The sequence below is a fragment of the Symsagittifera roscoffensis genome, chromosome 3 (assembly GCF_963678635.1).
Source record: "Symsagittifera roscoffensis chromosome 3, txSymRosc1.1, whole genome shotgun sequence".
NCBI classification, from domain to species: Eukaryota; Metazoa; Xenacoelomorpha; order Acoela; family Convolutidae; genus Symsagittifera; species Symsagittifera roscoffensis.
In genome coordinates this window covers 81,553,625-81,570,963 of record NC_087064.1, presented here as the reverse complement: position 1 = coordinate 81,570,963, position 17,339 = coordinate 81,553,625, and the positions used below count along the sequence as shown (strand labels likewise).

The 17,339-nt window shown below is 36.8% G+C and overlaps 2 protein-coding genes across 5 annotated transcripts in view; both read right to left on the bottom strand.

Annotated features, from left to right (window-relative positions):
* The window catches only part of LOC134841170 (calcium-dependent secretion activator 1-like), a 570,701-nt gene that overhangs the window by 510,616 nt on the left and 42,746 nt on the right, over positions 1-17,339 (bottom strand). The gene's annotated exons all lie outside the window — the stretch shown is intronic.
* Positions 12,896-15,377, bottom strand: LOC134842017 (aurora kinase C-like). The gene has a single exon (XM_063858156.1). It carries the CDS (start codon positions 14,067-14,069, stop codon positions 13,113-13,115), a length of 957 nt encoding a protein of 318 aa, XP_063714226.1. The 5' UTR covers positions 14,070-15,377; the 3' UTR covers positions 12,896-13,112.

The window sequence follows — 17,339 nt, the reverse complement described above, 5'->3', positions numbered from 1 at the left end:
TCGTTACAAGTAAGTAAGAAAACCGAAAATGTTTGTCACGACTTATTTAGTCCCTTTGCCAATTGTAATAACCAACGCCTATTGCGAGGAGCAAAGATTTCCTTTATAAAAATTCGGGAAAGAAAAAAAAAGATTCAGGAAACGTTTTCAAGAATTAGTCCAATTCTGTTAACTGTTTCATGTGAGTGAAAAGGACAGAATATTTCTGATGCCACGAATCGGAAAAAGCACAATTTTGTGCAACCTCAAACACTGGGACATAATAGACAACCGACTGCCGAGTGCAGACAGCCGATTGCTGACCAGATTCATATCTTGGATGCTAGAGAGCATAAATAGACCTGTGCACAATTTTATGCGACCTCAATTACAACTAGACAACTGGAAGCAGACACCCAAAAATTCCACAATTTACCGGCCCGGAGCCAAAGAAAAAACTAAAGAAATCAATCTAAACCGATAGAGGGATCGGCCGAAAGATCACAAGACCAAAACTTAGCTGGAAATACAAATGCTGCAAAAAAGCCAAATTTAGCTGCAAAAGTCTAATTAAGTTGAACCGACCATTTGGCCACAGAAAACGACAGAGCCGTTAGGTAAACTAGCCGAAGGATGATTTGGCCGATGCAACCGAAAACAAAAATGCTCGAAATCGTCATAAAAAGCCAGCAGTTTAATAAGCAGATGACGCAAAACGCCGAAGTTGCAAAAAGAACGAAAGTTAGCCAAATCAGCTCAGCTAGTCGAAACAAGTGATTTCAGACAAAACAACTGATCCCAGAAGGCCAACAAACCAGAAACAATTGTGAACAAAATTATTTTTTCAAATCTTACACCGCAAATTTACGAATTCTGCCAGACTTAGTTAAAACTACTATAAAATCAGCAAATGAAATGGAAAAGAGTCGAAATAAATTTTTGAAACAAAAATCAGAAAAGCTTTTCGAACAAATTCGAGAAAAAATGATTTATACCAACTTTCACTAAATTTTTCATTGACAAGAAACTTTTTCGGTTCAATGAATGTAGGAGTGAAGACAAAGATGCTTTTTTCGTTCCACCCGCTCAATTGAATAAGTTTATCGCGTGGAGAAAGTATACTGACCGAATGCCGACCTCTGTTTTCTCTAAGCAATTTGCTCCATTCGCACCAGATTCCGCCGCATACCCCCCGCCCGTTAAAATTACCGTTCTGCCGTAACGGCATATACTGTGTAACCGATGAATCATAATTACTTTATCACTCCTTCTACAGCACTTTCAGACTTAAGTTTTATTTTGAAACCAACAAACCACAAAAGACAAAAACTATCTTTTTTATAACTCCCCAAAGTAATAAGTGAAGAAAAAATAAAATGGCACGATTTCATCTACAACTTTTCACTAAACATTGATCGAATAAAGATATCCTTATAAAAGGAAAAGTTACGTTGCAATAAGACCAACCACCTAATTTCAAAAAAGCTAACAAAATGAGCTTAAAATGGTTGACCCTTCAGCAACTCTAACAAAAACTAATAAACATTTGACACTATTTCTCTAATTAATTTGAACTTCCGAGCAAAATTATTAATCGTAGACCAGAAATTAGGAAATGTAAAAGAGATAGAAGTATGCTGTTCGAAGGGATTTTGGTCGAGGAAGTTTCAAATTTACCAATCAATATAGTACCGTAGTTTCTTATCTTTTCTCCGTATGCAGCGAGAGCTGTAGAAGTGTTGCAGTGATCTTTTCGTTCGGTATAAGGCCTATATTTGACTAGAACTAAAACTTAACTCATAAATTCAGCAAAAGTGAGTTTTTTCAACCTGATGGACCTTGATTAAGGCAGAAAATGAATGAAGTAATTGATAAAAATTAAACGAAAATTTTTTGAAATCCATATCAAAAATACAGAACATATAAGTGCAAAAAACAAATCAGCTAAACTCGAAACATACAACCTCGAAACATATCTAGTAATTGCTTACAAACATTTTTAGAAAACCTAAAAATTAAACTACGTTCACGCACAGAAAAAAATATTACGTTCAAATGTCGCCTCAAGCATTTAGTGTGAATATGGAAGAGAAACAGCCGTGTAAGCCAACGTGCGGAATTTGATTGCCAGAAAAAAGATAATTTTTACTTTTAAAAGCAAATATCTAGCTTCACTCCGATGTTGTCGAAGAATGCAGTCTGAAAATAGCCCAGCCTGATATCGAAGTTGAATAGCGAGAGCAGGCCTCAAAAATTAGCAGTTTTTGTCGGAGTAGATCAAATTTGGCGCTGAGAGTTCAAGTCATTCAAACGTAAGGAGACAGACCTAGGAGATGGGTGAACCTTCAGATGCCAGCTCAAGAAATGTTTGATCCCCTGCTGCCGGTTCAAAGTGACAATTTGGATCCTGCATCCGAGTCTTCATTCTTCTCACGTATCCAGCCGCCGTTTAGATGGGATCTCACCATAGTGCAGATTGTTCAGCCGAATGCGAGTTTTCTTGAAGCACAAACGTTCTAGCTCATGCTACTGAAGCAGAGTAGCTTCTATCAAATTTTTCTCCTCACGGGCCCTATGACGCTCGCTCAACAGCTTTTTTTCTCTTTCATTCACCGAATTTTCTTGGCCAGCCATTTTAAAACCTCAACTTCACTCAGAACAATCCCTCAAAAATCGCATACCCTCTTTCCATTCAGTTTATCATGCTACCAATGATGGTTTATCGGATCTCCAGCGGAGAACAAACATTTTATGTTGTTAACCCAAGATCATACCTTCCGTTAACGAAAAAAAATCCGTTGGTAAGGTCTTAATTGCGCGATTACGAACGCGCCACTTCAACCGCTTCTACAGATAACAAGCCAAGTACCTATCAACAACAACTTAATGGGCCAAAATCTTGACGCTAAGCCAGTAAGGTCTCCTGCCTGACTGTCTTCATTTGACGGTAATCTTTTGCAGTGGTCTGAATGCTTTGGTCAACTCGAGTTTGCGATTGACTCGCAATCTATAAGTGATGATGTGACTTAATTCAAAACAATTGTATCAGACGAAAACAAAAAGGCGATTTCGGATTTTGCATAAATTATTTCTTTGTACAAAGACGCTTAGAGAACCCTGGAGAGGAAATTTGGTTTATCAAACCAATCATAGGCGCCCATCTGGAAAATCAACCGATTTTTTTCTCCATTGAAAACAATGGAAAAACGATTCCGGAAACATTATCAATTCTGCATAGTGTATATCCAGTCTGGACACCATTCTAGAGTCGCTAGGATATGAAAAAGACCTAAGTAGTACATCAGTCTTCAATCAGGTTATTTCGAACTGCCTTCCAAAATAATAGGATCTTGGTCTCTCCCCTCAGTTAAGAGACGTGTTGGATTTTCAATGACCGGCTCCAAGACAAGGTCGAAGCTCACGAACTGATGCGTGTCTGCCCAAATCAGAGCAAAAGAAACTTTAAAAGTGATAACTGCCAAAAAAAAAACGATAAGCAGACAAAGGCTCCGTGTCTCGAATGAAATGGCTAACATCCTTTGTGGAAATCTATTGTGTTTTAAGAAAATACCGTACCTCAATCGGTTGTTTCCCGCACAAAGCAAATTGTGTTTCGCTAGCGTGCAAGCAGATCACATTTTTGGGAAGTGCCCTAGAGCCGGCACCTACAATGACTTGTTACATGATGCTGAAAAAGATTTGACAGCAAAGAGGGCAACAGTTACTACAAAACAGGTTATCCGAATTCGAACAAAACAAGCGACTTCCTGGTCTAAATTTGCCAGTCCTTAGTTCTACAAAAAAAGTCACAAGACTTCTTCCTGTGCTTCTTTAAGAATTTATGTTAAGCACAGACTTGACTATTGCCCTGGTATTATGTGACTTTTGTTTTACCCGCTCATGGGACCCAGTTAGCCTCGCAAATGGTCAAAAACTGAATAGTCTAGTGAATGATTTCAACTCGACAGAATATGTCCCATACGAGCAGATTAGAGTGAAATAATTTGTTGAATTTGATCACATTGAATAAAATTTAAGCGTTTCGCCGTTCATTAGAGAAAGTAAAAAGGATGGTTCCAAAACAAAAATCTCCCATTCTGCAAAATCAATTCCCGCATTTGCAGTCAAGGAAAATAGTTGTCTACAACATGTTGATCAACTGCGGTAAGATGACATTGGGGCACGACGTGTTCCATGCTATCAAGCCACTTGAAAAATTTTAAGGAAGAAAATTGAAATGCTCCTCCTGTTGTTCATACGCCCATTGGCAAGAACCTCAGTGATCCGCTTTCATCAGCTGCTTTCGTTCTGGCAATTAATTTCAAGTGCAATCTTGAAGATGGAGCACTTGCAAAGCAAGTAAAAAATGGTATGAGCTTGAACCGAATGAGACTTTCAAACAAGCTGATCCCTTTTCCGCAGCTGATAAACATGTTCAGAAAAACCTTGGCTCTATAGGAACCCACTACTCTGTTAGTATGATTTCGGTTGAAGATCAGATTTTTCTCCCAGATAATTTTTACGCTCCGTTGATTCAAATGAAGACTGTTGAAAACGTCTGACGAAAAGCCCCGAGAACGAATACCCTTCAGATATCCGTTCCGAATTAAAAAAGAGTTTCTAAACCTCGGTTAGCATTCAGGACTGAAAAACGGATTCGAACCGAAAATAGCACGCTCCGCACAATGCAGAGGTGTCTGCCTCAGCTTCGGGAAAACACAAAATTGATTTTCAGAGTAGATCGCAGTTTGATTGACCTACTTAAGTTACGGGGCTTCATTCGCACTCAGTTTGCTAGCAGTTTTCCAAATCTGACGGAGAATCTAAATTCCAGTAGAGCCAGTGCTGAAAAAAAACTTAGATTCTAATTGAGACCACGTCATCGATACGATGATTGTGAGCAGAGAGGTCACCCGCGAACTTGACTCTTCTGTTACACAGCGGTTCGTTTTAGGTTTGCGTCGTTGGTGTTCGATCCAGTAGGCCTTGTCGCTTCGTATACAGTGCAGACCGGCCTATTACTTGAAGATATTTGGCGAGTGGGACGATCTACTGCCAAGCCAAACAGTGGTACCAAAGATTTGACAATTGGCATTCGGATTTGCCAATTTTTGGTCAGTTTACAATCCTTTGTTGCTATTCCAACTTTCCAGTGGATTACGTTAACAGCACAAATTGGGTAATAGCTCATTGGATGTTTTGTTTTCATTCCTTCAGTTGCATTCTTTTGCTCTCAAAACACGTCTTTCAAACCAAAGTACGGGACTTACAGAAAATCTGCTTAAATGCTCCTGTCTACGATCTGAGTCAGGATTTGGATGTTAAGATATTAAATTTTCTGTCCGGTTGCATTCCTTCGCGCTCAACAAACGCCATTTCTGCAAATCAAGTTGCGTTCGTCTTTGGCAAAGGAAGAATAGCCCCGATGAAAATCCTTTGATTTCAAAAAATCTAACGTCTAGCTGACCAATCAGTTGACCAATGGTTTAGTGAGAGGTGACAACCCTGCAAACACAGAAACTAATTGTGTCACTGCTGGCTCCCTGAAGCAAAGTATTGCGTCAATGACCCTACGTTCTTGAAAATTTCGTTTGGCTTTTGCAGCCAAAAAGTGGAAAATGGACTTAGTCAGAAAATTAGCTTGGATCGTTCCGTGTACGATCTGAGGGAGGCATTGCAAGTTCAAAGAATTTTGCCTTCCTTTAGGAAAAGTCATAAGCTTTTCCAAGATAAAGCGCAGGGTCGCTCACAAATTGAGACTCGTACAAAAACATCTTCATCTCAGAACCTCGAAAAGGCCATAATCGACCGATCGGAACATGCTATCACAGAGAAAAGTTGTTGCGGAATTCTCAATTAGAGTCATTCTTGGTCAGCTTTAAGCTATTGGCTGCAGGAAAACAAGTGAAAAAATCAGCCGTATATCGTCATAATTGCTTTTTATTGGAAGAATTAATTTATTAAGATCTACCGGTCGTATTCAGTGTCTCTCCACAACCGCTTTCGAAATTTGTCACCTAATCATTTTGAATAATCGCCATGGACTAACATGATTGTACGTCAGCTTTCTTCAGACAGAAAAGATCATCAATGCGTCGTTTATAACCGTTTTATCGTTCATCAGCAGTTTATTGTTCTTTGGTTGAGATTTGCTCTAGGATGCTGTGGAAAAATAAAAGCAACACTCATTGCGCTAAAGAAAACCGCTAACCGCTTTTCCAGTAGAGCTTTTAGGTTACTGCGATCCGCCGTTCTCAAACAGCGAAATCGAATGTTTCGGACCGTTTCAGGCAAACATTTTTCGATCTTCTGACCAACCTTGGAGGGTTTCATTTTTCTTGTTTGAGGACCTGTGCAGATTTTATTGAATAGGTTTCAAACATAGACAGAAGATCGAATGCGACATCTACTGACCGCCTCGTCTCTAGGCGAGTGACAACTTCGGTAGTTTAGTCGGACAAGAGCTCCAACTCTGTACGAGCTGGAAAAAAAAGCTTCTTTTGCATCAAAACTTGAATTGCAGTGGCTGCATTAATGCTCGTGCGCAAAGGCACTCAGTAAAATTATAAACCAACTAGTGCGCCACAATAAGGCGGAAAAAGGGCCAAAAAGTTACCAGTTTTAAGCGCGTGTTTTGGGCAATCTTAGAGTCAAGGACAATGTTTAGCGAGGTCTTGAAAACCACCATGGGCTTGGTCGATTGTTTGCTCAAACTCCGTCCGCTACTAACGTTTCTGAAAATCCAAGTAGTCTAGTAGCTTTTTTGACTCTAAGAAATTTTCACTGGGACAGAAAATTTGTTTCTGTTCTTATGCTGGAGACAGAAACTTCCCACACAAAATAATCTGCATAGTCTCATTTAAGGTAAACGCAATTTGGCAGCGATAGTTGAGTGATACGTTCCGGCGCTCAAAAAAGAATTAAGTAGCATGCTCCCACCGACGATTATTAGGAAACGGTGGGTGGTCAATTGAATCGCCACCCAAAATCTAGGGTGGCGATTCAATTGACCACACACCGTTTTCTTATTATCTTCTGTAGGAGCATGCCATTTAACTCTTTTTGAGCGCCGGAACGTATCACTTTCCGGCGCTCGTATCATTGTGAAAAGATACGCGGGAACGGATCTTTTCCGTAAATTAGCTCGCCAAATTACGGAAAAGATATTGTCGCACGTTCTTAAGATCTTAAGACTATCACCGAAATTATACCCGACCGCTCGTCTAGCCCGTTCTGGTTCTAGTTTCTTTGGAAGCGGAAGTTGTTAATTCTACCTAGCAAAAAACTGAAAGTATTTAAAAAAGGCAAAAGTAAAGCAAGTACATATGTAATTTTTACAAGGCCACTATAAGACAGTAGTTAGCATACGTGATTGCCAATCACTAGCTCGACCGGGGTAAAGGTTCTTCTAAAGAGCGCAAAAACATAGGATAAAGCTGATTTGGATATTTGAAAAAATCAGATCGGTTGGATATCGTTTTGCAATGCATTCTTTAATGTTTGAATTGATGTGAACAGGACATTATTTTTTTCATTCTTTAAAGCGTGAAAAAACCCATACTTGGTTGAATTTTTTTTATGAAAAAAAGTTGCTATTTCCGTGCAATATAGTTGTTTGAATTTTTCCTTGTTTACCCATGCTTATATTGTTTAAAGTGAGTTGAAAAGTTACCAAATAGTACATGCAGATAAAAGATGAAAAAAAATAATTATGAAACCTTTCAAGACGAAATCTGTGACATCAGAAAAATCAACCATAACTCAAAAAGTATGATGAAAATTATTCTTATAGACCGTTTATTTTGAGAAAATTTGATTATTTTTGTTGTTCAGCTTATTGCAATTTGTGGCGTCTTCTCTTTCAGCACACTTTTCAACTCATAAAAAGTGATAATTTATTGATGTTTAAAACTTTCCATACCACAGCTGGAAAAATGGTCGTGGAAATCATGCGAAACAAGGTATCAAAATAGTTTAACTAAACAGTTAAACAATAATTCTTTAAAAGTTCACAAATTTTCCATGCGAAAGCTGAATTATTTTTGCTTACTCTTCTTTTGCTTACTGTTTTTCTGAAAGAACAAGCTAAACAAATAATCTCATTTTCATCAATGGAGGATCTACATTTCTCTCGATGGCAAAACAGAAAACCACTAGTCGAAAAAAATCCAAAATTCTCGCCACCTATTTCTTCGGCTGAAATCTTAATCTCAGATTTGTCAGGGAAGATTTCCGAAAAACAGTCCTAAAAATAAGAAATTTAATTTCGAAGGCTCTAGCTTTGTTTTAGAAGGGTGTCCCCACATATCCAGCAGAGATATCAGACATTTGTTATTCCAATTGAAGCATTAATATTAAAATTGAAAAGGTTATTTTTCAAAAGGTCAAAAAATTCCAATTAGTCAAAAACCTCCGAAAACACGGTCAAAACTGTAAAAAAAAACTTTTCCTTAGGCAATTAGTTTTTAATTACAAAAAATGGCGCAAATTTTCTAATGCAGGGATGATTGTCGAAACCATTTGTTTTCATAAAAATTTAGGAGCGTAGCCGCTTACGCCAGGAGGATTTCCACAATCTGATTTTCGATTGAACCCTTAGTTCAAGATAAGCCAGAAATTCAAAAAACAGACCAAAATGTCAAAAAATGACCTTTTTGAGGCCAAAACTTTTTTCTGATAAAATTAGGACGTAGCAGCGTATGTAAAAGAGCTTCCCACGGCTGTTCTTGCCATTGAAATCCCAATCTCAGATTTGACACGGTAGTCACTGAGAAAAAAATCCGAGAAATTGAGTCAAACCTTTGACACGTTAAAATTCGAAGGCCTTTGAAGGTGGACTAAGATTAGAAGAGACTATGAAGAATCCAAACTTACAATGCAATAACTGGCCTCTAATGGGTGCCATCTTTTAAAAATCAGGGAGGACGTTGTCGAGAAAAACCACAAATTTCATCGGAAACTGAAAAATTTGCCAAAGCAACTCAGAAAAATTTTCAAACTACGCAACATAAAATGGTTCTGCGATAAAACATAAGCCAAAAACAGTTCATTGAAATTTTGATTCAAACTACGCAACATAAAATGGTTCTGCTATAAAACATAAGCCAAAAACAGTTCATTGAAATTTTGATTCAAAATGTATCTAAAAATGCAACAAATTAATTCAAATTAATTCCACTAATGTCCTTTAGAAAATTAGATGAAAGCTGAATGTTCATGAGTCTAAGAATGTCCGTGCAACGGAAACTACGTAAAAAAATAAAAAAAACGGACTATTGCCCGAAAAAGCAGAAACTTTTTTGTTAAAAAAAAAACAAGTTCAGACTGGATTCGAACCACAAGCTTTTGTCGTCTCAATCGTATTTATTACATCTACCCCGGATGCGCTGGATAATTGATTGAATTTGAAGTTATTATAATGAACGAATCTCTAAAATAAAAAAGTTTGTTCTTTCAAAATAAGCCGATAACAAACAGTACCAGATAATTAAATTCAATTTAAACAAAAAAAAAGATATTGAACCGACAGAAACTCGGCTGAAAACGACGAACACGAAAAAAATTAAGATTTAACAGGTTTTTTTTTAGAAAACAATTTGAAAACAATAATAACCCCGGAAACGGACTGCACCTATCTACTAGCTAAATTGATCATGTATTGAAATTTACTATTCCTACAAAATGCTTGTTCACGGGAAAAAACGCTAGTACCTGATTGTAATAACCTTTAGGGTTGGTCAAGCACAAAAAAATGTTGTGAAACAGTATCAAAAGCGGATCTTTGAGCGTTCAGCTTTAATAACAAATAACAACATTAAACAGTTTATTGAATAACATTCTGAGTTGATGATTTGACTTTTTTTTTGAGAAAATCTGGTCAGTTACATTTTTTTAAATTTGAATCATCACGTATCCGATGAGCTGTATGATGTTGTAGTTGCTATTACAGCTGTAAACTAACTTAGGGTTGGGTTTAGTAGCGGACGTCCCCCAGGGATTGAACCCAGTGAATGCTCGAAGTATGGAGTCAGTGTGAAACTTTAATACAGAGGCGAAGCTGAGCTTCGCACCAATTGCGATTAAAAATGAATGTCTATGATTGAAATCAAATGGAAAAAAAATGAAAAAACTTGAAAAAATTGTTTTTGTCGAAAAAACTCTGCAAAAAAGCCCGAAACATCCGGAAAAAATTCCCTGCATCATTATAAATTTAACAAAGAGCTTTCCGTATGCTAGGAAGTCAAACTTTCAAAATATCCTTTGTGAGAACTAATTCAGCAAAACTAAGCAGACACAAAATAGCCGAAAGTATTCAATTTGCAAAGAAACAGGTCCCAACTGGAATCTAACACCTGGGCTCTGTCGTCCTAAGCATGGGTGTAAAATCAACAACAAAAAATTGGGCTGCAGGGAATCAAGCCGACATTAATAGGCAGACGGACGATAGCCCAAATTAGCACAAAAAATCAAGTTTGCAAAAAACAGGTCTCGGTCGAATTCAAACTACAGGCCTTTACCGTCTCAAGCAAGTGGGCTATCTCTACGACCTATGCGCCATATGGTTGGCTGAGTTTAAAGTTATTTTCAAAAACCATGCATTCGAAAAAAAATCATACAAACATGTGTTCAAAAAGCGTGTTTAAAAACGTGTATAAAAAAGTCTTTCATTGCTACTTTCTTCGAATTGAATTTAATAAATAATTGAAAAAAAATTCAAAAAAACTCCGGCAAGTAAGCCGACAAAAATTGGGACGCAATCAATTAAGCTTACAAAAAAAAAACAATTTCTATCTGAATTTTTTTTACGAGTAGATCCAGTTACGCATTAACTTTAGGCAAAATAACTCGGTGTTAAACGTGCAACGTGCTGAACAAGGAGATCTTGAAATTGGAGATAATTCTGTGAACAAAGTTTGTTTGTGGGAAAAAAGTCTAGCACCCGACTGCACTACACTTGCTTATCGCCAGGGTAAAAACTGTATCAACCAACTTCGATTTAAAAAAAAAAAACGTTTAAAGTGTTTTGCTTCGCTGAATTTTTTTTTCTGAATAACTTTAACCTCTCAGCTTGAAAATGTATGGGCAGACAAGAAACAACTAAATAGCTTCAGTAGAAAATCATTTTGTTTATAAGACTTCAGAATATTAATGTTTGTGATGATTTAAATTGTTTTTTTTTATTAGCTGTAACTGCAAAATGTATCACCATAGATTTCGTTCAGTTTCATTATAGTTTGATACCTACTGATTTGTACTGGTTAAAAATAAATAACTAACCTTTTATAAAACACAGTATCAACATGTAATCCTAAGAACTATATTAATCACTTTGTAACTTAAATCAAGACTATTTCCAAGTTTATCGTTCCGACCATTCTCGAAGACTGGGAAAGAACTTTGGCATAGGGTGCAATGTTGTAGCCAATTTCGACTACCTCAAGGAAATATTCTAGATATTCAAGTGCATCACCATATTCAAGCCTCAAAAATTATTCTCTCGGCGTCGGTTGAAATTGGTCTGAATATTTTCGAGTTTCAGATTCAATTAGACAAACGTATGTATTTTTTCAATTTAAACGTTTATACAGCTGTTATTATCATTCAGTCTAGTATTCAATCACCTTAGTTATCAGACCTAAACAAAAATATATGAAAAGGAGTTTTGGAAAAAAAAATGATTTGAAAAAGTTAACTACATTTTTTATTGGATTGTTTTGAAAGTTTTTCTTGAAGTTTCAATTTTTTTCAACTTAATTTGATCGAAACATTCTGTTCTACTTGCATTGAAACTCCATTGATGACTAACGGACACGAGTTGAGAGAAACGGGTCAATAATAACTTAAACGAGCTAAATTAACTACTTTTGAACTAAAAATCAAATGCCATTTTCAAATCCATTTCTATTTTGTTTTGCGACGAATTTAAGCTCGCCACTTGAATTTACAGATGGAAAAGCACCCTATCTGGAAAATTACTTTGATTATTAATAATTTAAAAGGAAACATTTCTGCAAAACTATGCCGAGAAATGTTTTTGCTTCATTTGGTGAGTTTTATACAAAATGCTATAACACCAATTTTACAGAGGCGAAGCTGCGCTTCGCAACCACTTGTGAGAACACGACCAATAAGCAGCTCTATCAAGTGAAATAATAAAAAGTATAAATACTCGAATTAGTAAAAATTCGTCTACGTTTAGAATTCGAATCTGCGACCAACTGCAATCAAGAGAATTTTAGTCTCACGCACTATGCACTCAGCCACGCAAGCTTAACAACAGAAAAACACTAGTCACAAATAAAGCAGCTACATATGCTGATAAATTGCCAACGCGATTCAGCAAAAGTGGCACCAAATACAAATAGACTCAACTTTGCAGGTAATAATTTGGAATATAACAATTTGAAGGCATCCACACTAACTTTGCATGTAACAAAATCGCAAAGCATAAAACCATATTGTGTACAAATTATGCATTTCAAAAATTGCGATATATATTAGCTTATAAAATTTCTGAAATCGAGTTTTTACTTAGGCTATGTTGTTTGAAACAAATCATTTTTTCGGTTCATTTGATTAACTAGAATGCATCAACTGTGCTAACTTATTACTATTCGAATGTCAAAGCACATGCTATAAAAAGCTGTAAAGGTTCTCCATAACTGACACCAATATTTGCGACTTAACTTAGGTTGGAAAAAAGAAGGAAAACGAAAAAAGCCCAAATGAAAGAAATGACTTTAATTCTCATTCAGAAAAACATCAAGCATCAAACCCAACTATTCGAAAAAACTTTAATCCAGCCCTGGTGATCTCAATTATATTGTTTTTCTGCTCCAGGTAATTTTCGTGCCAGCCTTCATGGTTTTCTACAAAAAGATTAAAAACGAATTCACGAACAGATATGATAAGAAGATTCTCAAAACAGCTGTGAAATTCCAGACAACTCTCAATTTTTAAAATACTAAATGCTAAAATCAAAACTGTACAAAGCATATGTAATTACAAACCCAATTATGCCCCAAAACAACTTCAAAATCAATCACAACAGTCACAAAAAAGTTAAAATGTTCATACACTCCAAAGTTTTAGCCGGCTTAAGCGATTCCGGGAGTTTTGATATTAGCTTGTTTTTACTTTAACCTCCAACTTCCATCCGGGAGGTTGCTAGCATTACTTTTTATCCATGGATGGCACACTACTTTTTCCAAATCAAGTCTCTCGCTAGGATTGAACTTCAACAGACTTCCGATCAAATGTTTCGCGCCACTCTCGAAGTGAGCAGGGAAGGTATATTGAACATTTGTGATGTTACTCATTGTCTCTGAGTCACTCGCTTGATGAAACGGAGTGTCTCCGAACATCAGCTCGTAGCACAAAACGCCAACACACCAATTGTCAACTTTGTGGTCATATTTTTTCTTGTGAATCAGTTCAGGGGGTAAATAATCTTTGGTTCCACACAACGTGGATCTGTGACTTTTGGAGTGGATGGACCAACCAAAATCCGCCAACTTCGCATAATACCCTTTTCCTTCTTCGTGCTCATCGAGAAGAATATTCTCTGGTTTTAAGTCCCTGTGAATGACGTCATTTCGATGACAGTAATCAAGTGCGTCTGCTATTTGCCCAATAACAGTACATGTATCCTTCGCATTGAACTGTCCTCTTTTGTTCAGTTCTTTGTAAAGCTCTCCAATCGTGCAGAACTCGAGCACCAAATAAATTCTTTTATCATCGAAGAAAAACGTGTACATTTCAAGAATATTTGGATGGCTCAACTTTTTTTGGATCTCAATTTCGCGTCTGAGTTGGTTTTCCATTCCATACCTCATCAACTGGGATTTGAATAGAACTTTCACGGCTACCGGCACTTTTGAAACCACCTCACGGCATAAGTACACATGGCCGAACTTTCCTCTCCCTAAAGGAGCGCCGACTTCAAAATCATCGGTCGTCAATTTCTTTTTTGGCATTTTTGAGAGAATTTCAAAGCTAGTTTCCAGCTCCTCGTCAGTAGGCCAACCTTCATCATCCATTTCGAATTCAGACAAACCCAAAGGATTTGATTGAATTTCAGCATCGTCCATTATCGGTCTTAAAAATATTTAAAAAAAACTTGTTTACTGGAAAAAAGGGTTCAAAACTTGGTAAGGAAACTTATTGACCATTTCTGATCTTGACTACTTTAGAGTGGTTTACAATCTTATCTTAAAAGATTAAGATTTCAGTGTTGCCTATAGCAAACTGAACACAGACGAAGCTGAGCTTCGCGCCACTTGCGATACAACTAGATCTATCAAACTGAATGAAGATATTTGGGAAAAATATATGCCCAAACAAAATAATGCAAAATCAGCATCGGAACAAAATCAACCAAGCGGCGACAAAGCCAAAAATACCTGAGTGGAAACTCTTCCAGCCAATTTTTTTTCAACTCAAAATTAATTAGAAAAATTTTTACGTTACCCTTCCTCTCATAACAAACACAGGCACATCAAAAACTTTTTCACGCAAAGCACGACGCAAAAAGAGGATACTAAGCCGATATAAAACAAGCCTAAATCTATTGTAAAACAAGCCGAAACCCTTAACTGAAATGTCAATAAACCGAGTGACACAAATACAACCTATTGAAAAAGTGCGGAGGGGAGCGTAAAAATTGTGTTTCCCTTGAAACTACCAAAAATTAAGTCAATAAGCCGATAAATAAAAGGCCGAAATAATTTGAGCGAAACAAAACAAAAAAAGGAAATACGGTAAGTCAAAGTAAGTGAAATTAGAGATTGTAGGAGTAAATCACACACTAAAAGCAACATTAAAAAAAATTCGCGCAGCAAAAAAACGATTCGAAGATGTGGCAACTAAGCAGACAACAGATAAGCAGACAAATAATTGGCCGCAACTAAAAACGAAGATATGGCAACTAAGCTGACAGAGGATAAGCAAATAATTGGCCGACAATTTTACTTGAAACAGAAAATATCCCGTTTGAAAAAAAACAAGTCCTGGTCAGCTTCGAACACAGGACCTTTGCAGTCCCAAGCGCATTTGTTACCTCCAGGCTATGTGGGCCTGGAAGGCTACGAAATTAGAAAAAATTATGAAACAAGGCACCACTATATATGATTCCAGAGGAGTCCTGTGAACAAAGTTATTGGCGGGGAAAAACCTAGCACACGATTGCAATACCCTTGCTTATCGCAAGGGTAACGATAATTGCAAGCTAGCTGCTAGCCTAACCCTTCAGTAAAATTTAGATTTCAGTCAATGAATTCGTAGCAATTTTAGACCTCAATGAACAAACTAAAATTTTCATCAGAACACCTATCGAAAAAATAGTTCAATTTGAACGACTAATTCGAAACTATTCATTTTTTCACGCGTTTGTAGTTATGTTCTCTCAAACTCCATTCGCCACTTGTGGTTTTCTTTTCCTGCTCGAAACTGAAGCATTTGGCAATTTGAACATTGATGAGCATGTAATACAGACTGGAGTGAAAGCACAGAAAACAGATAAACACACAGAACATACCCACCCAATATCAACTAACTTCCTGTGACAAAAACAAGACGCCTTATAGTCCAGCAAAGCACTACCTGGATTGCGTAATTTGCCCTGTCGGAAATCACTTGGCATCAAAAAATGCAACAACAGCGAGCTGAGAATTTTCGTTGAGTCTTCTGGGCATTTAAGGAAAATTCCGTTGGATAACGAAGACATTTGTTGCAGCGAAGTTGTGTTGAAACACATTGAGAACACATCAACAACGTATTTTTGTTTCTGACAGGCAAAAAGACAGTTCATGAGAGGCAAATATTCTGCAGATAGTATTGGCGACAGTTTTATTATTAAAAACCGAACATCGACATTTGGGTCCGGTTTTAGACTTTTATTTGCAATGCATAGACACTTGATCATAGCGGGTATAAAACCTGAAGTCTCGCTTGACTTTTTGTCTACTAAAATTTGGTCGTTTTCTTGAATTTGGGCCATAAATTCGGACAGATTTGATGAAAAATTTTGACAAAAATCATGGCCTTCGTATTGCTGATCGGAGGAGTCTGTCGATTTACTTCGAAATAAAAGTGCATCTTTCACATGAAAGCCAGCTACGCATAAACTGTTTGTAGGAGATAAAGTGAGAAATGAATTGCAAAATATTGTAATTTGATGGATAAAATTTTCAAAGGAGATTTTAATTTGTTTCAGAAGAGATAATCTGCCCCACCAGTAAGGATGCACGTCCAGAATCAGAAACAAAAGTTGAGATTTGGAAACCACCAATTTATCAACTTCATTGGCAGTTTCGGCAGAAGAATTTGGTAATTTTGTCCAATTATCTTTCATATTTTCTGAAACTCTTATCTTTCATATTTTCTGAAACTCAAATACGTAGAATAAAACTCTGATCTTCTTGTATCTAGGCACACCTATATCAATTACACATTACATTTTTCAGCATGCAACAACTTGCAACCATGTTTATGAATTTGAAAACAATGAGCTTGATTTAACTATGCAACCAAGTTCTTAGAACATAGAACATTAACAGACGGCTTAAAAAGCACTGCAAAAAATTAACTTCGGAGGTTTAGTTTCAAGCAGGAATCGTAATTTTCGGAATAATTTTGCTTAATTTCGGCGCCGATTTTGGCGAATAAATTACTTTTTTGTCTACAAAAAAATGTTTTTCGGCAATCATCAGTTTTCCGCTGATTGAACCAATTTTTTTGAACATCAGTTTGGTTAAAGTTCTCTAAACTGAGGGGAAATTCCAAAATATATTGATGTAGGACAAAAAATCTCGCCTGAAAAACAACAAAAAACTAGTCTAGATTTCAAGGCAGCCATAAAAGCATATTTATAGCTAGTTGAACATAAAAGAAATTAGATAAAAGAAAATTAGCTGAATCAATGTAAATTTTACTTGAAACTGAAAGGGTCCATCTTAGCGTTTTCATTTCCCAATTTTAGGAATCTTCCGTTTTCGACTCGAACTAGTATACTATCTTTCGGCACTTTTCTGCATTTCGGTCCTTCGGATGAGCCGAAAATTACGTTACCTGGTTTCAAGTGAGTTTGAAGTAAAACTATGCACAATTTAACTCTTTCACTAAATGAAGGATATTTGCTAGCTTTCAAATCGACCCTCTTGTTCTCTACCTTTTCAACGGAGCAGTACAACAGTCCGAAGTAGAACAGTGCCGAAAATGAAAAAGTGCTCAATTGATGATTTTCGGCACTGTTGAACAATAAAATTATTTTCGGCACCGTTATACTTCGGCGCTGTTGTGCTGTCCATAGAGGGTCGTTCAACAGTGCCGAAGTACAAGAGTGCCGAAAATAAATTTATTGT